General features: G+C 45.4%; 1 protein-coding gene across 8 annotated transcripts in view; it reads left to right on the forward strand.

The window, feature by feature from the left end:
• Positions 1-19,232, forward strand: part of APLP2 (amyloid beta precursor like protein 2) — a 26,593-nt gene that overhangs the window by 3,782 nt on the left and 3,579 nt on the right. Inside the window, exons 3-14 of one of the 8 annotated variants that reach the window (XM_008636869.2) lie at positions 2,279-2,391; positions 3,885-4,060; positions 4,934-5,151; positions 6,738-6,905; positions 8,836-8,951; positions 9,561-9,635; positions 10,805-10,963; positions 11,409-11,537; positions 14,634-14,733; positions 15,267-15,437; positions 16,012-16,047; positions 18,770-18,852. In XM_008636869.2, the coding sequence (XP_008635091.1) occupies positions 2,279-2,391; positions 3,885-4,060; positions 4,934-5,151; positions 6,738-6,905; positions 8,836-8,951; positions 9,561-9,635; positions 10,805-10,963; positions 11,409-11,537; positions 14,634-14,733; positions 15,267-15,437; positions 16,012-16,047; positions 18,770-18,852 (1,544 nt within the window). The remainder of the gene's footprint in view (positions 1-2,278; positions 2,392-3,884; positions 4,061-4,933; positions 5,152-6,737; positions 6,906-8,835; positions 8,952-9,560; positions 9,636-10,804; positions 10,964-11,408; positions 11,538-14,633; positions 14,734-15,266; positions 15,438-16,011; positions 16,048-18,769; positions 18,853-19,232) is intronic. The other 7 variants (XM_017738475.1, XM_017738476.1, XM_008636870.2 and 4 more) reach the window with 7 other exon arrangements.

Genomic DNA, 19,232 nt, shown 5'->3' on the forward strand with positions numbered 1-19,232 from the left:
CTGATAGCAAAAGCACTTGTAGCGGGAGCCTCAGGAGAAGGAAGCTGGAACGGCAGGGTGGACTCACCCAGAGGTAGCAAGCAAGAGGCAGCAGAAACTCCGCAGCTGGGAAGGGCAGGCCCTCCTGGCAAGCAGGGGCGAAGGGTGCAGTGTAGCACAAACCTGGGAAGGGCAGAGGTACAGTGGGTGTTGGGCAGCAGCCCCCGGTGGGAAACTGAGGGCACTGAGGGGTCCCCGCAGGGCACACTCCAGCTCGGAGCTTCCCGACAGTAGAGCAGTAAAAGAAGCCAAGCTGGGAGGCTCAGTCACAGTGCTGAAGCAAAAAAACCCAAAAAACCCAAAAAAACCAAAAAAAAAGCAGGCAAAACCCACAGGAACAACAGGATCCCTGGTCAGAGATACCAGCTGTGTGTGTCCAGTCGAACAGCATGCCCGAAAAAAGAAGGAGCTGTCCCTAGAAACCCCAGCCTGGCTCCCACTGCTGCAATACTCCCAGAGCCAGGGAGGATGGGGGGGGCAGCCCCCAGAAACAAGACAAAAGAAAACAGAGCAAAACCCCCCAAAATTATATGGGATAATAAACTATCCCCAAGACACCTTGATACATTAATGCACAGCGTACCTTGAGGTAGGATCCTGCCACCATACCCTTTTTAATCTTCTCTGCCCCTCCCCCACAAAGGAAAGCTCCTTTGTATTTTAAAGGTGAAGAGAAGAACCCATGAATCTTCTGCCTTCAGCCTCCAGAACCACGGTCTCTTGGTTTTAAAGTTTGCTCAGTTTTACTTTTCTTATCAGAAGCATTGAAACCTTTCCTGATAGAGTAGGATGAAAGATTATTAACTCAAAATTCTAACTGGCCAGTTTTGAGATAAGAAAATGGGGAAAATACCATCTCTTTGTTAGTTTAAAATGTAAGTAATTGCAAAGGGATGGTTAAGGTCATTTGATTTCATTATCTTCAATTATCAGGTAATCTAACTCTAAACTATTTAACTTTTCTATACTGTATAGAAGTGTCCATAAGCTTTTAGTATCAACACTAAGGAGTTGCAAAAAAATTGGCCATGCAAACAATATTTAAAATATATTTTGAAAAATAGTGTGAAAGATTGGTTGGACAAAGAATTCTGCTTTGTGGAGACTGTGAGAAAAAGTCTTGACTTAAAAAGCTTTTCTCCAGTTTTAACAAATGATGCCTAAAGCTGCTGGTCATGTGTGCTGGGAAAGTGCTTTGAAACACTTGTGCTGAAGATCTTTTCCTGGTCTTCTTAGAGTATCTAGCTCTCTCCTTATTTTAAAATCACTGAGTGCAGCATTTGAATCTGCAAGGAAGAAAGGAAAAACCTCAGCTTGGAGAACATCTCACATTTGGATTCCAGTGGCAGTGTTTACTGGGACTTCTGGGGTAAGAACAGGAAGTGATGCTCATTTAGTTCTGATCCTTATTCCGCATGTGTTGGTACCAAACTGAATGATGGTGGAAATTTATGGTAAATAGCTTTTAATTCCAACTAGAGTCTGTACAGTAGAGTGATTCTCTCTCTCTCCCATCTTCCTCAAAAGCAAAAGGCTGGGTTTGGCACAAAGATTGTGCCAAAGCTTCCTCGTGCTGGTGAGCTTGTGGTTATCTAGATATTGGAATGCAGTGTATTTGCTGACTCTGGTTGTACTCTGATATTTAGGCTGTATAGTTTTTATTTTCCAGACCTCTCTGTTTTCGTTAGGGCAGTGAATGTGCTGCAGCTGATCTTGAATTAAACCATCTGGAAACAAAACAAAACCAAACAAGACTTGCTCAGATACTGAAAACATAGATAACACCCTCAGCATATAAAAATTTCCAGGCTGTTACAGCAGCAGACAGCATGAAAGAACTTTGGTATGATGCAGCTCATTTGGAAGTAGGTGATTAAGTGGTCTGAAACTTCCGAGTGCAAACACAATCTTTTCAAAGATTTGAGTGAAATCTCTTCAGTCAATCCTTTCATGGAAGAACAATTGTTTATTAACTTGCACTGTAAACTCTGCCTTCAGTTCAGCTTTAGGGGTCAGCAGGATCACCCTGTGCTCCTGGTTTTACCTTGGAATCTCTGAGGTTCTGTTTTTCTTTAGATTCTCAGAGATAATTTTCACAGTTGGTGTGACTTGTCTCCTTTAAGAATATACCAAACCCTCAAGGCGCATGCACAGAGTGCTCTTTGGGGGACTTTTGATGGAGGCTTCATTTGCTGTTGGAAGCTGGACGAGTGTGAACTGTGGCCATTGTGTTTTTCAGTGGGTGAGTTTGTAAGCGATGTCCTGCTGGTTCCTGAGAAATGCCGGTTCTTCCACAAGGAGCGCATGGATGTGTGTGAGAGCCACCAGCACTGGCACACCGTGGCAAAGGAGGTAATGGAGCCACTGGGACAGGAGTTTGTTTATTCTGGATCTGTCCACTTGGATGCTTGTAGTGTTGGAGCATAGCAGTGTTTCACTCTGGGTTGCTATTCCCATATTCCAGTCAATGAACTGAGGCAGACAGCAAGGAAATAAAAATTTAAAAGTACTCAAGTGACTTAAAAACGTATGTAGCAGTTGAATTATTCTTTGTGAAAAGCTGTCCTAAATAGCTTATCCATATCATAGAGCTAGGAATTGAAGTCAGGGCTCTGGGATACTGCTTTAACCAATGGTTCGTCCCTCTTTCTTTCCTCTTTCCAGGGAGATACTGTGGGCAGAGGATAGCTCGTATTTTTCTTGCACATTTTGCTTTTATGTACCTGCTGCTGCTGAGGATTTGGCTGGGAGGGCTTGCCTGGGAGCAATTTGAGTTTCATTGGGACTGATTAGTGGAGGTTTTACATAAGAGATGGATTATATTCTCAAAATAAATCTAGCCCGTGGTTTTGGGGGGGTTTTGTGGTTTTTTATCTGACTAGCTAAACTGTTGCAAAAGCTCTGCACTCCCATTTGAAACAGGGGTAAACAAGATCCTGACAGAATGTTCATGTTTTCCATTTTGTAGAAGCAACAATTGTAGAAACGGCAACACAAGAACCAGTTGTTAACCAGATGAGGTTAAGGATGCTCCACTTAAAATTCCTACTTTAAAATCCTGTGAGCAAAAATCTGTCTAAATAAAGCTGTACTAGAGGAATTGTCTTTTAATTGAGGGTAAACTTGTTAATGTCTAGAAAATTGAAAAATCGTTTGCTTTAAATGTAGTTGGTGAACTTTTCCAGCAATATTTGGCTCATTTAAAATCTGTGCTGTAACAAAGCAAAGCACAAAAGCGTTCTGATGGGCGTAATAAAGCTTTTCTTCATTCTTTTCTGGGCACCTCAAAGCCAACTATTTCCTTAGCTTAAGAGAAGTGAATAGACATAATGTCCAAGCATAGTTTACGTTTGGCTTTTTGTTGAATTATCTGATTGATTTTCATCTACAGCATGGTAAAATAATCCTGACGCAAAGTCCATCTGAGCAATTGTTCACTTGCTCTAATGTAAAGTTTAATAGATGAAGTTTAATGAAATGGCCAGCCCAGAAAAGCAAACAGCCTTTCTGGTTCTTTCAAGTGTTCTCTGTTGAGTTGGCACAAAATGTTTAGGTTTTTTTTCCTGAACTTTGCCAGGCTGACAAACCAGCAGTTGTTGGGGCTGGGGTGTGAAACGTTAACACCAGGAAGAACTGGGTGGTTCTGAATCTGGGACTTCTGTGAGGATTTTTTTGCACTGCAAGTTTCAAATCCACTTTCCTTTGATGTTCAGATTTAGGTCATATGTTGCTGTTGTTTTTGCTGTAAAATTTAAACCATTCTTGGGATCTCTGATAGGCAAACTTGAGCTTTATCCAAAGGCAGAGCATGATGCTGAGCTGACATGAATGGGCTCCCCTTTCAGGCCTGTCTGACAGAAGGGATGATCCTGCACAGCTACGGGATGCTGCTGCCCTGCGGAGTGGATCAGTTCCACGGAACAGAATATGTGTGCTGTCCTCAGACTAAGGTTGTGGATGAAGCTCTGTCCAAAGAGGAAGAGGATGAAGATGAGGATGAAGACTATGATCTTTACAAGAGGTAGAGTTCTTACTGGTGTAGATGTTGACAGCTTTGTACATGAAGCTGCTGCTTGAGAATGTTTCACAAGGCAACTCCCTTGTGGTGAGGATTGAGTGAACTTCTGTGCTTCTGAGTTTCCTAAAGGAGTGTCCTGAGCTTGAAGAAGACAAATGGCTTTGCAGTGCCCCTTTTACTGGAGGGGCTAAACACCCGCTCTCCCTTCATCCCTGCAAAGAGTTGGGGTCATTCAGCCTGGAGAAGAGAAGGCTTTAGGGAGACCTTAGAGCCCCTTCCAATTCCTAAACAGGCTCCAAGAGAGCTAGAGAGGGTCTTTGGACAAGGGCCTGTAGGGACAGGACAAAGGGGAATGGCTTTACCCTACCAGAGGGCAGGGATAGATGGATATTGGGAAAAAAAATCTTCCCTGTGAGGGTGGTGAGGCCCTGGCACAGGTTGCCCAGAGAAGCTATAGCTGCCCCATTCCTCAAAGAGTCCAACGCCAGGTTGGACAGGACTTGGAGCAGCCTGGGACAGTGGAAGGTATCCTTGTCCAGGGGAGGGGGTGGAACAAGATGGGCTTTAAGGTCCCTTCTAACCCAAACCATTCTGGGATTCTACTGTAGGAACCTGCCCCGAGGTTAGATTTTCACTTACTGAAAAATGGAAAGAGGTCGCATAAAGCCAGGGCCGTGGAGAAGCTCTGCCTGTAGCAGCAGGAGTGTCTGTAATGAGGGATGTCCCATTGCTGTGGGTGATGGGCTAATCAATAGTTGGTACACTTATTTTTCCCATTTCTGGTGTTTCTAGAACAGATGGAAAGAGAATCTTTATTCTGGTGCATCCAAGTGATTAGCCTTAACTTTACCCCCTAATTTATCTGTGTCCCTCCAGTGAGTTCCCTACAGAGGCAGGTGTAGAAGACTTCACAGGAACAGCTGTGGAGGAAGATGAGGATGAGGATGATGAAGGGGAAGAGGAGGAGGACGTGGTGGAAGACCGTGATTACTACTACGACAGCTACAAGGTTGATGACTACGTTGAAGAGACCCCCACAGAGCCCAGCAGCGACAAAGCTATGGCTGAAAAAGAAGTGAGCAGCGACATGAAATGTAAGACACATCCCAGTCCACAGGCCTCCTGCTCCCTTGGAATCATTCCTGTTGGCTGTCAGTTAGTGATGGGGTTCTGATCAAGTCAATAAATGCCACTCAGAAGTTTTATGTACCAGATAAGTTAGCAAACAGAGGAAAGCTGATGATGCTTATGTTTCAAGTATTGAAATTAACTCTCTAGAGCATGGGCCATATGTTTCCAGATAAGCAGCAGTTCTGCTGGTGGGAAGCCCAGTGTTTGGCATGTTGAACAAGCACCTCCATGAAGGTGCAGTGATGAGTCACAAAAGCCATATCTGCAAATTTTGGAAATTGTTAAAGGGACATTTGGGGTGCACTGTAAATTTAAAATCAGCTTAAAATGAGGAAGCTAAAAGTGTTGGGCCATACTCTGCAGAGATGCCATCTGATCATTTAAGGATGAGGAACATCCTTGGTGCTGCCTTTGCATAAACACTTCCACAAAAGAAAATCAACCAGCACAACTGACCCAACTTTATTATATGTTAAGATACACTTTCTGCAGTAGTAGAATCTACTGTGCTGGTGGCAGCTTTTGTTGAGTGGTAGATGCCCTTGCAGAGGGCTCATGGTGTGGTGCCTTAGCATTATGTGATGTCCTACACTTTGAATGTAGACGTGTCTGCAGAAAAGGGAGGAGCGGAGAGGGAATGAAATTCAATTAGCTACAGATCACTGAATCAGTGCCAGCAGTTCTCGCATCTTTTTGGTAAAATGCCAGCATGCTGCAGATAATTTTCCTTGCTGAAACAAGGCTTAGCTTATATGTGTACCCGGCTGTTACAGATCTGCAGGTGTTGGAAGAGGCTTGGAGGAATATGATTGGGGTGTCTGTTTTGGGGGTATACAGTCTTTTTTCCCTGGAGTACCACGAACAGTTGCTAATATATACACTGTATCTGCTCTCTTGCCTCAAAACAGCCCAGCTGCTATTGCTGGCTCACCATGAAGCATTCCCTGTGCCATGGCTGCATGGAGTTTTAATATTTGGTGCATAGATGTTTCAAACCTTAAAACCTCAGTGTCTGAGGCTGGCATGGAGGTCACTCCCTTTGTTTAGCCTGCTTTTTCACTTACTCCTACACCTCCCCTGTAAGATGTGGAGTGTCTGTCCAGGCAGAGTGCAGTGAACAGGACATCCTTGGATGCTTCAAGCAGCCCTAATGGACTGGCTTTCCGTGCTATTGGTTTTATAGAGTGGAGGCTCTCCCACTGGGGCACCCAGGGCATAATGCTGTGGCATCAGCAGAACAGATTCCTGCTTTCCCAGCCCCTGGCTCTGGAGAAATCTCTCACAGATGAGAGCTCCGTGTAGAGACGGAGTGAGCTGCTTGGCTAGCTCCAAAGCACCATGTGCAGGCATCTCCCTGACCAGCTTGTGATGGATGCTTTGGAGTGTTAAACCCCCCAAAACTGACAGAAGCCCTTGGGTCAGTGCAGCAGTGATGCTGAGGCTGGTGCCTCAGAGGAAGGGGTGAAGTAGAGCCACCTCTGCATCATGTAAATCACTCGGCAAGGCCTGTGCTCCTCACCAGCTCATGTTCTCACCCATCTCCACACAGCTGTCTGCTCCCAGGAGGCCATGACAGGGCCCTGCCGGGCTGTGATGCCTCGTTGGTACTTCGATCCTAACAAGAGAAAATGCATTCGCTTTATATATGGAGGCTGCGGAGGCAACAGGAACAATTTTGAGTCAGAGGAGTATTGTATGGCTGTGTGTAAAAAGATGAGTAAGTCCTGCCTCCCACTGGCCTTTTGCAGCTGGCCACTGTCTGTCTGGCGTGTGGTGTCTCCTCCTCCTTGCCTTGGGCAATAGAGGACCTGTCTGTAGCTTATCCCTTTGGTTCTGGTGTCTGTCCCTTTGCAGCAGTCTCCTCCTGTCTCCACTTCCCTAGGTCTGTAGGGTGGTTGTTCCTGGGGAAAGTGGCTCTCATGATATGCTGTCTGTGCTCCCTGGTGACTTGCAGCTCTTGCTGAGGGCTCAGCTGTCCTCTTCCAGATCTACAGCAAGGACCAGGGGCTGTCTCTGACCTCTTGCCTCACTGGCCTTTTAATCAAAATATACATAAGGAAGCCTTTGCGTTCCCCAGTCATGTTACCATGCATATGTTGGACAGTGGGTTCTGAAAAGCAGACTGTGCTGTTCTCCTGATAGTAGGCATTTTCTTGCTATTTTAATTTTGGAAAACATCGAACAAGTAGTATAGAATTCAGATTTCCATTTCTAGCTTGGTATGAAATACGAATCACAACTCAATCCCTGTGTTTTTGAGTGCTTAAGGTTTTTGGCACCAATTTCAACTGGCTTTTATGTCAGATGATAAAACTACCAAAACCATTTTAGCCTCCTTATTAATCTTATTGTTGAACTCCAGCACTTCCACTTCAGCTACCATTAAAGCCTTTTGAAAGGCTTTTTGTGTTATCTGGGGCTTGGCAGCCTGACTATACAGCCATAATCCTGTTTACAAAATGTGCTTCATGCAAGTGCTTTAGATTGGGCTATTCTAACTGAGGCAGTGAAAGAAAAGATGTGGATGTCAGGAGCTTTTTGTACAAAAGTTTGTCCTGTTACAGAAGGATTTGGGGCTGGGAAGAGAGTTCTCTGTGTCCAAGCCTGGTTCAGAAATGCCAGGAGCAGACCAAGAATATGGGACTGATATGACATTGTCCCTTGCACGCAACAATAGTGCCTGTGTTGTATGTTGTCATTATTTTCCCCTAGTTAGAGGGAAGGTTGGTGGATGCAGTGCATGCTAAACTCTTACCCAGTGTTCATGCTGAAGTGCCAGGTAATTTTTTTTATGAAGCATGCTGTCTTTAATGATGTGTTAGAGGTTTTTTCCACCCAAATAACTAATATGGATGAGAGGTTGCCTTAACTGTCCCTTTGGGCCCTCCCTCAGGCAAAGGGCAACAACGGAGAGCATCATGTTTGCCACAGATCTTTCAGAAAGGCTCTGGGATGTGTAGTTTCTAAAACTGTAGCAAAGGAACGTGTTCAGCACGTCCTGAACTGCAGTGTATAGAATACAGAGCCCCTGATGTGGATTCTGCAGATGCTTGAAGTTTATCAGTTCTGAAATTTTGCTTTTCCCCTTGTCGAATTTGGATGTCTTGAAGTTCCAAACCGTCCAGTGTATTGGACGAGTCACTTTGTCACACTCAGCCTCCTTCTGTCGCTGTCTCGTCTAATATCATTGCCTGCAAGTCCTGCATGGTGCATCTGGTAGGAAAGGTAGGTTTGAAGTGTAAAATGCTGGTTTTGTGCAGATTTATTGTCAGGCTCCCTAATCATATTAATGATGTCTGGAGCCAGCTTGTCAGCGAACAGCTAGTGCACAGAATGTCACTTAAACCATCCAAAGCCAATGTGGAAGGGAAGGGAAAAGGAATTCTTTATCCTGCCACTGTGTTTCTGGAGCTGAGTGCTACAGTGCTGGGAGGTGTGGTCATCGCTGCCATTTGGGCTGATGGAGCTGATGTTGGACAGAAAATTGGCACCATAAAGATTCCAAAAGGGACTCTGGAAGGTGGCGGTTCAGTAGGCTCAGCTCGCCAGGCTATTAATGAGGCAGGCATGGAGATTCCTCTCCCTGCCCTCTGCAATCCAGCATCGCGGGTTTCTGATGCTCTGCTTACCCTTCTCTCTTCATGCAGTGCCAACTGATGATGTGGATGTCTACTTTGAAACCCCTGCTGATGACAACGAGCATGCCCGCTTCCAGAAGGCCAAGGAGCAGCTGGAGGTCAGGCACCACAACCGCATGGACCGGGTGAGTGTCAGTCTTCAGGCTTTGTGCTGGGCGGTTGTTCATGTGTCGGCTTGCTGCCCCTGTCTTACTGGAAAAATCGGTGGTGAAGTGACTTGCTTTCCAATTTCCAGCCTTCTCTGTGTTTCTTTCAGTATGACCACACCATGGCAGTCAGTTTTTTATTTCTCCAGTATCTTGGAGAGATAACCTAATTCCTTGGGAGAGAGGAATTAGGTTAGATGCTGGGAAGAAATTCTTTACTCAGAGGGTGCTGAAGTCCTGGCACAAGTTGCCCAGAGAGGCTGTGGATTCCTCATACCTGAAAGTGTCTAAGGCCAGGTTGGACAGGGCTTGGAGCCATCTGGTCTAATAGAAGGTGTCCCCTGCCCATGGCAGGGAGTGGAACAAGATGAGTTTTAAGGTCCCTTCCAGCCCAAACCCTTCTGGGATTCTGCAAAGCTTGGCTTGTTGCTCAGAGGGATTAAGTGCTAGGTTTAAACCCCACAAGAGCTCTTTTGTGCCTTAAAAAAGCCAGGCTGTGCTAGGATCTGCCTGTGAAGGCAAATCAGCTCATAAAGATGAGATACAAATTTGTGTCTTGTTCATGTGTTCTGTCCTTTTCCTGTCCAGGTGAAAAAAGAATGGGAGGAGGCAGAGCACCAGGCTGTAAATCTCCCCAAGGCAGAAAGGCAGACTCTGATCCAGGTAAGAATGGAAGGACCTAAAGAGGAAAGTTACTGAGAGAGATTGCAATAATCAGAGCCAAAAGACAGCTGAGATGCAAGAACAGCCTTCCTGCTCTGTCAACAGCAGCTTTGTAGAGGAGGTTTGATTCAATTGCTTGCTTTGTTCTTAAAACTGGAGATGATCTGATACTATGCCAGGTCCTTTCCTAGACACACTAGTAGAAAGTGATCTCACCCCTCAAGCGTAGCGACAGCAGAGCCATATTGTAATTCCAGACCTTTGGCCTGTTTTGCACTGACCGCTGGCCTCAGAGCCTGGTTCAGAGTCAGCCCTGGCTCTCTGGATACACATTTCCTGCTCGGGCAGACTTAGTGAGAACTGCTTAGACAGCAGATAAAGCTGGTGTGCTGCCAAAATGCCAATCTTGTGCCTTACGAGGAGAGTTCAGTTGGACTGTGAAGTTAATCAGGGATATTCGCAGTGTGGGATCATTAGAGGAAGGCTCTTCTGGCATTGACAACTCTGTGAATTTCTCTCAAACCAATATCCAAATAAGTGACTGACTCCAGCTTTTAAGCCCACTTTGGATTTTATCCTGGAACACAGTTTTCTCTCTGCATTTTTTTAATATAAATCATTGTTTGGAACTATGTGCAAATCCAAGACTTTGTCATTATCTCTGTCGAAACACAACACTTACTGGAGTATTCTGGTTTGTTTGGAGATGAGGGTTATGACCTTTCTAAAAGAATAGAGAGAGATTTGATCTGAAGGCATGTGGATGGAAAATTCCCTATGCAATACCTTTGTAAACTTTTGCAAATTCAAATTAATGGCTCCAGGCTGAAGGGATCAATCCTGTTTTCATATTGCAGGGTCGAGGGCAAGAGTTAATATTGTGTCAGTTGTTCAGCACAGCCTGGATCTCCCAACCCCAACATGGGCTTTATGTGCAAGGTCATTTTCCCTCTTCAGACCTTTGAAATGGCTTCTGAGGGAAGTTCAGAAGGCAAATTGTCACCACTGAATTTGCAGAGATGAAATCTGCATCAGCATTTCTCCATGCCTTTCTCTCCTAACTATAAATGGGTTGCATATAGAGTTTGACAGTCTTTGTTAGTTCTAAAGGGTTACAGGAGTTGTTGGTCACATGGTGCATTTCACACAGATTACTTTCTTTGCTCTAGCACTTCCAGGCCATGGTGAAATCTCTGGAGAAAGAAGCAGCGAGTGAGAAGCAGCAGCTGGTGGAGACTCACCTGGCTCGTGTGGAAGCCATGCTGAACGATCGCCGTCGCATTGCCCTGGAGAACTACCTGGCTGCCTTGCAGGCTGACCCACCACGGGTGAGTTTCTTCCCAACACTTTGTCCAGTAGGATAGCACTGGGTAGGATGGCAGGTGGGAATGTCTTGGTGAGAACATTGCCTGTGACTTGCAGAAACTGGGAGTTGGTTCCTAGAAAAGCTTCTGTATTGTGGAAGTTGGTGCTGCAGACTTAGCAGTGGGTCTGTAATTGACTCTGTCTCCTTCCTGCCTGGGGAAAAAAACGTCTGCTTTGTTTGGTGTCCATAAGGCACAGTTCATAAGGTGTGGTGTTCTGAGTCATACAGACTTAAAATTAAGTGTTCTGAGTCAAACAGGCTTAATTAAAAGAAAAAAAATGTCTGGGGGTGAGTGCAGGTGACAGATCTGTCCAGCACCAAAGTAGGCTCCCACCTGAAGTGCTGTTTTCTGCTGCGGGTTTGGGTTGACTCCAGTGGTTTGACCTGTTCCTGCTGCCACCCTGCAGCCCCACCGCATCCTGCAGGCCCTGAAGCGCTATGTCCGTGCCGAGAACAAGGACCGGCTGCACACCATCCGCCACTACCAGCACGTCCTGGCAGTGGATCCGGAGAAGGCTGCGCAGATGAAATCCCAGGTATGAGGGGTTTCTGTCAAGGGAGCCGTTGTTTCCCAGCCCTGGCTGTTGGAGGCTCTGGAAGCTGTGCGTTGCTGGGTACTACAGCACCTTCATCCTTGTGGAGCTCTCTGTCTCTCCTGTGCTTGCTTCCTGTCACCAGATACACTCCCTGCAGGGTTTCCCTTGGTGCCTGACTCAGTATTAAGAATTGAAACTCTGATTTATACATTGTAGTCACACTAAGAAGTTGAGAGGTTTAGAACTAGGTCAGTATCAGTTCTGTGTTTCCTTTTATCAAGCACCCCTGAGATTATTTGCTGGGGACTTGGTTATCTTGAACAGACTTCACTTCTGCCAAGTGTCTACGTGTTTCTTTCTGTAGGCTTGTTCTTCATAGTGCCTGTATTTGGGGTTTGTGGGAATTCTCTTGTGCCTCTGCAGGGTTACTGCCCGGTTTCCAAAGTATAATTTGTAACCCTTTCCAAGCACTTGATCATTGTCATTTGCTTTATCAGAAAGTCTGTTTTTGATGAGTTTATGTTGTAACATTGCACTGTATTTTACTTCTGAGCAGCCAGAAAATCCTTTTCTTTCTGCTGGGTAGTGCATGTGAATATGCTACTTCAGACCTGGCCATTGTACTTGTAAGAGGACTTGCAGATACTCTGCAAAGTTTTGGAATTATGTCCTGATACTTGTTTTCACTGGTTTTAAAATGGGGAAAGATGTGCTGAAAGGCCCAGCTGATGGAAAATTCAAATCAAGAATGGCATTTGAACATTGTTTGGAAGGGTGTGCCCTTTCTCAGGTTCAGAGAGAATTCACTGTCCAGTTGCAGCTTTAGGAATGTTTTCCTCGTCCTGGTTTGTGGTTGGTGTGCTGCTTTGGAGTGTCTTTGAATTCTGCAATGCACGAAAGATAAGCAAGAAGAAGAAAGAATGGAGAGCTGTAGGGAGACAGTGCAGTGGAGCGCATCCAGTGCTGCCAAGAGGAAGAAATAGGCACTGAGAAAAAAAATGCATAAAAAACTGTATACCAGGAGGTGGAAATATCCTGGGTTAACAGTAGGACAGGTATTAAAAAATGCCCTACGGTATATCACCCTGTCCTGCAGCCGTAGGGAGGAGGAGGAGAGAAGATCCAGCAGGCAGGAATTATGCAGCAAGATTTATTCATTTAATTATTTTACAAACTCTTTTATAGACTTTTTTCTTCATAGTCTAATTGGACAAAGGATCAGCCACCCCTTGGGGTGATTGGCTAAAATCCTAAAACATCCATTGTCAAAATATTTTTCTACTGTACCATAACCAAGACTTTTCAAGGTTGCAGGTGGCTTGGTTGTTTACATAACTCTGCTGCCTCTTCTGTGAGAGAGAAAAGTCTTCTCACGGGCTTAGAAAATAGCAAGAAAATCCTTGCTAGCAGCATTTTTGTATCCACAGACAGGGACTGGAGCCTGTTGCTGTCACCTCTGGTGAGGGGCAGAGTGGTGGCGCAGTGATTTTCCAGAAGCAAACATCACACTGGGAGGTGGCAGATTCCATGGGGTTCCACCTTGTTTCTGGGTGCTGGCAGTGAACCTTCACCTCATGTCTCCTCGTCTCCCACTGCCTGTGGGATTCTTGTTAAGTTGCACGTCCCCAGGAGGAGTGGTGGCAACTGTGGTGGTTATGATGGTGCTTGGCTCTCCATGTGGAATTCACGTTCATGTTTTCAGACACATCAAGCACAGTCTGGCCCAGTGCTTTGTTCTGCTGCTGCCACAGCCCAGGAGGGAGTGTGTGAACTGTGTTCTTAAGCTAAACCTGAAACAGTCCTTAATTCATTCTGAAGGCTGCAGTGTCAAGAAATCAACATGCGAGGGATGTGGGTGGTACTGTTCAATTTCCATTCCCTTTACTTTTCAGAGGTACTTTAGGCTCCTCAGTCGATTCCCTTGATTGACAAGCTGCCACATGCAAAATTAAATTGTTTTCATCCTTGCTCTTAGAGGTCAGGCACACATCAGACTGTGAAACAGGTCCATCTGACTCTCTAGCTTTTTGCAATGTTTGGCCATCCATATAAATATTTTCCTTGCTCTCCATGATCCCTGATTGTGCAGCACCCTCTTCAGGTCAGGCCTGACTTCACCGCTGGATTTAATGTGCTTGGGAGGAGTGATTTGAGCTTGCCCAGAGCTTGAATGTATTTCTCAAAGGAAGGGAGAACACTATTACTGCAGCAAATATTACCGCAGGCCTGGGCCCTAGGGTCTATCACCGTGTCCCGCAGCCATAGGGAGGAGAGGAGAGAAGATCCAGCAGGCAGGAATTGTGCAGCAAGATTGATTTATTTAATTATTTTACAAACTCTTTTATAGACTTTTTTTCTTCATAGTCTAATTGGACAAAGGATCAGCCACCCCTTGGGGTGTTTGGCTAAAATCCTAAAACATCCATTGTCAAAATATTTTTCTACTGTAATATAACCAAGACTTTTCAAGATTGCAGGTGGCTTGGTTGTTTACATAACTCTGCTACCTCTTCTGTGAGAGAGAAAAGTCTCTCATGGACTTAGAAAATAGCAAGAAAATCCTTGCTAGCAGCATTTTTGTATCTACAGAACACTGCTGCCAGTGAGTGGGTGTAGGACAAATGTAATGCCACAGTTGGTTTGAAAGGCACCTTTGTTCTGAAACCAGAGCTGATAAAATACCCTGTCTGCTCCTTTTGCCTGTATCTTTTCTAACAGTCAGGAATGATAATCCATTTAATAAAGCACTCACTTGTAGCTGCTGCAGGAGATGAATTATGACTATGTATGGGAAATACCAGCTTTGGTGGCATTTTAGTGTTTCCAGTGGAGAGCTGGTTACAGTGAAAGTCAGCTGAATCCTCTCTCACTCCCAACGTTTCCCAAACTCCTGATACACTGTGTACAGACAGCCAGTTCCAGTGAAGCGTGAGAGCCTCAGTCCGTCCATTGGACTGGATGGATCTCTGTCCCCTATTGCTCTATTGCCATGGCAGATCCCCCAGTAATAGACATTTTATTGAGCAAGGAAAGAACTGGTACTGTGAAGTGACTGACAGTCTTTGCTCACTCCAACACACTCTTGTACATCTGCAGGTGATGACACATCTTCATGTGATTGAGGAGCGGATGAATCAAAGCTTGTCTCTGCTCTACAAGGTGCCATATGTGGCTGAAGAAATCCAGGATGAGATTGGTGAGTGTGTGTGCCAGCCCCTATGCTGCTGTGTTAAGACTCACAAGTTTTTATATCCACTGAGCTCCCAAAAGATTGCTATCTCCTTTGAGGGGGTGCCCTCGACAACAAGTGCTTGGGCTCAGGGAAGGTACTCTCTAGATGTTACAAAACAACCAGTCAGAATAGCTTGTTCCCAAGAATTTTAGCTGTCCATTTAAAAAAAATCAACAGTGTTCAGAATAGCAAAGCTGTCTCTCTAAGGGAGATTAAAAAGATCTGTAAAAAACCCCCAGATGCTTTCTCCCTTTATAGTTTAATCCCATCTTGCCAAAACCTCTTGCCACATCAAACCTCTTGGCCCTTATTTGAATCTATTTCTAACCAATGCCTTTACTGAGAATTCCAGATGAGATATGCAAAATAAAATAACCTGGCATCCCTGAGCAGTGCTCCCCTGCAGCCCTGCCTCAGCCTGGTTCAAACCATCTGCCCCTCTCTGTCCCTGCCAGGTTTCATGCGGTTTGTGTAATAATTCCTCTTATTCCTTTCAGATGAGCTGCTTCAGGAGCAGCGTGCAGACATGGATCAGTTCACATCCTCCATTTCTGAGTCGCAGGTGGATGTCAGAGTGAGCTCTGAGGAGAGTGAAGAAATTCCCTTGGATGGCAAACCTTTCCGCCCGTTCCAGGTGAAAACCTTCCCAGCCTTGCCTGAAAGTGAAGGTATGTGGAGCTGAACATGGGGTTCACTGGTGGTTTTCCTTAGACAGTAGGCTCAGCTGGAACAGAGAAAGCTCCATCCCTTTGGGTGATGTAGAGTAAAGCAGTTGCCCTGACAGGACCCCTCACTCACTGGAGAAGCAGTGCTGCGAGGAATGTCTGCTGTGCTGCTCTCTTGATTTTCTAATTCTTCTCTTTGCAAAATTGTCCTCTTTTTTCATTTTGCAGCGAGTGTTAAGTTTTTACAGCATGTCTTGACTCTGGAATTAATTTTCAGTCTTTAACAAAAACATTCTTGTGTAATGTTAAATCTTTGTGCTGTGACCTGCTGCAGGGCTGCAGGAATTCCCTTTTTTTTTTTAATACATATATCTATTTTTTTTGTATCATTGGGTGTTGACAGCTGGTGTGTGCGTGTGTATTTATTTTTAAAACGCTTGAACAGAGTCCTGAGCTTAAAGCTGTAGACTAAAAGCTTTTCCCAGGGTCTGAGTCAGAAATCATGCACAAGGCTTTTTTCCTTTCTCTCTTAATCTCCTTTCTCTGCTATTTTTGTTTTTGTTTTCCCTCCTGCTAGATCCTCAGCCGGATTTGTACCATCCAATGAAAAAAGGTTGGTTCTAAGCTGCTCCCTCACAGTGCTTTCAATCACTCTCCTACCTCCTCAGTGTGTTTGATAGCTTCATTTTAGTTCCATACTCACCTTGATTTTCATTTCTGTGCTTTCGCTTAGGTCAGTAATGTTCACTTTTGCTTGTTTAGGCCTAGTGTCAAAGAAGCCGACTAGTCTGAGCATCTAATTGTGTGTGTGTTCCTCCCTGATTGGCTCACTAGGGTCTTGGAGTGCCTGGAGTGGCTCTTAGCCCTTGGGAAGGGTGGCCTTGGCCAGTGTCTCCAGTGGTGCTTTGCATCTCTCCATGTGTGACACTTCTCAGATTAAACCCTGCGGTGCTTGTGGGGAATAGTCCAGAGGCTCTTCTGCCTCTTGTGGAACCTGTCCTTGATGCCCCATGATGCCACTGAACTAGGAATGAGTGTTCTTCAGGACACAGGCTGTTTCCCATCTATATGTCCTTACGGAGTGCAGCTAGTACGGGAGAGATAAATCAGGAGATTCCTCCTCCATGTTTGTGCTTTCCTTGGCGTCACCTTCCCACATGTAGCATCTCTCCATAGCAGCAAAGTGTGTGTGGTTTTCCTTTTCTCCCTTAGCTCAGGATTAATTCTGCAGTAGCTCAGTGCCTGGCTAAAAAGGGGCTTTAAGAGAAGCATAGAAATATTAGCATTAAGTAATGTCTCTGTTATTGATATGGAATCAGGGAAAGATGAGTAGAAATGGGAGGCTCTTGCAGAGTAGTGCTACGTGAGCTGTGTGTGGAGTAAACCCAGTGCTTTAATCTGCCTTTGGTTCCAAATATACTGTGTAGATCTCAAAGGAGAGCAAAAGATTTTGCTAATAACCATTTCATGTGAGCACACGTAGTTTTGTAACACGGTGAAGGCTAAATAGCTTGAAACTATACTCATTATCTGTGTTTCTCTACAAATGTAAGTCACCTTCATCCCTCTTGCGGAACAGTATAGCCAATTCAGTGTGCTGACTGCTCTGGCAAGAATTGGGACAGACTTTAGTTTGATTTTTATTTATTAAATTTTTGAACAGCTGCTTTGTTGACTTGAAGATGTTAAATTTGTGCTAGTTCTTCCTGCCTGGGTAAATGAAAGAGTCTCTGATGACCTGGGGACGATGATTGTCCTACACGTGTTCCTTCTCTCCCTTCCCTTTCCATTGAATTGCTCGAGGGCTTCGAGGGAGTTTTGGATTTGGGGGGGGTTTGTGCAGGTGTGTGCTTTTGTTTTTGTTTTTTTCCCCTGGGAGGTATATAATTTAAACCGTGCCTTTGAGCTACATAGAACTGGGTCTGTTACTTGGTACAGCACCCTGAGACAAGTAGCAGAGCTCAGTGCAGCAGCTGAACTCTCAGCCCTGGAGACTGCTGGGCTGGCTCCTGAGGCTGGAGTAAAGCAACCACAGGCCAAAAGCTGACCCAGTAGTTCTGTACAAACTATTTGTGGCTGGTCTCTCCCGAAAATCCCAATCATTGACTTCCATAATAACATGACCTGCTTCGACAGTTGTGAGAAGTCAGACTGGCAGTCTTGGCTGTGCTTGGAATCTGATTACTGCCTCTAAAGAAAAATGTGATGCACTAAAACCTGAGATGCTTCATAGTGAAATGTAACTTCTGTGGCATTTTCAGGCAATAAAAGCTTGTCACTGTAAAAACTTGCGTTGGAGCCAAGTAGCCTTTCCTTGCATCTCATCAAAGACCATGCTGCCAATTCCAGCAGTTGACATGTCTTGGGAGCCTTGCAAGCTCAGCAGTTTGTGCAGAGGGGGTGTTTTGCAGTCACCAGCAAAGCCTGAAGTGCTATAGTAGAACTTGCCCCACATCATTGGAAAGATCCCACTGCAGGTTTGAGGCTTCACTGTCCTGCTTTTGTATTGGTGCCTCACAGGTTGTTACATTGTCCCTGCCACCAGTGGAACACTGGTGTTCTCCTCACATGCCGTCAGGTCAGGGCAGTTTGCATCAGACTCTCTTACTGATCTGATCTATTTATAAACACTTTGGATCAAAACAGTTTATGCAGAGCCTTCTGTTAATTGATATTCTTCTCCTGAGCCAGTGCTGGCTCCAGCCTGGAAATGGTGTAGTAATGTTCTGGTACAAAGGCTGGTGTAGTTTTCTGCTTCTCCCTTGCCCTGGGATTTATTGTTTCTGGGCTTGTGCCAGATACGGGACAGCAGCTCATTACAGAGCCACTCTGGGTGACCTTGGAATTCTCATTCCCGAGGCACTTGCTGATGTGCCTGATCCCACCAAAATGGGTGATGCTGACAGCATTCCCTGTGTGCTGGCTTTTGGCAGATGGATGTGTGTCCACTTCATGCAGGGTCACAGAGGGATGTTGGTGACCAGGGGTGACACCTGCAGACGTCACTGCACTCAGTGTGTGTTCCACCTTGTCTGGGGCCATCTAACAGAAGCACTTAACAGTGCAGTTTGTCTGGATTGACACCTCAGCCTGATTTTGGTGATGAGTCCTGTCTGGTCCTCTCATTGCCACCTCATTTCCCCTCATTAACAGCCCTCCTAATCATTTGTCACTGTAGCTTGTGAGCTGCCTTCTGACACAGCAGCATGAGGACAGGTCAATACTCAGCAGTCTGTGCAGTTAAACACACGAGCCATGGCAGCTCTACACAGAGTAGGTGACCCTTCCAAAATGTTCTTATGGACTGATGGGCTCTCCTTGCTCTTCTGGTGCAGGTTCTGGCATGACTGAGCTGGATGGGCTGATTGGCGCTGAAGAAAAAGTGATTAACAGCAAGAACAAGGTGGATGAAAATGTGGTGAGCTCTCCACATTTATTTTGTGAAGCTAAACCTGCTCTGGACACTAATTAATAGCAGTGGCTTGTTTCCATGTCTTGTTCCTGCTCACAAAATGTCAGTGTGTTCATTATCCATATGGTGTGGGGGAGTCGGTTTGGTGACTATTGTAGGCTCTTAATACTGATTAGCATCAGAAGGGTGGGAGGGGGAGGGAAGGAGCGAGCTTCAGATCTTTGGCAGTCTGAGTCTGAGAATTCTCTGATTTAGGAATGTTTTTCCCAAGCAGAGACCCTTTGATGTCCCTTTTACTTTCACTAGGTAGCTCACTGTCTGAACACACCGAGTGCTGGTGTGTTCCATCTGTGTTCCCACTTACTTTTCATGGCAGGAGAGGGCTC

The sequence above is a fragment of the Corvus brachyrhynchos genome, unplaced genomic scaffold (genome assembly GCF_000691975.1).
Source record: "Corvus brachyrhynchos isolate BGI_N302 unplaced genomic scaffold, ASM69197v1 scaffold46, whole genome shotgun sequence".
Classification (NCBI taxonomy): domain Eukaryota; kingdom Metazoa; phylum Chordata; class Aves; order Passeriformes; family Corvidae; genus Corvus; species Corvus brachyrhynchos.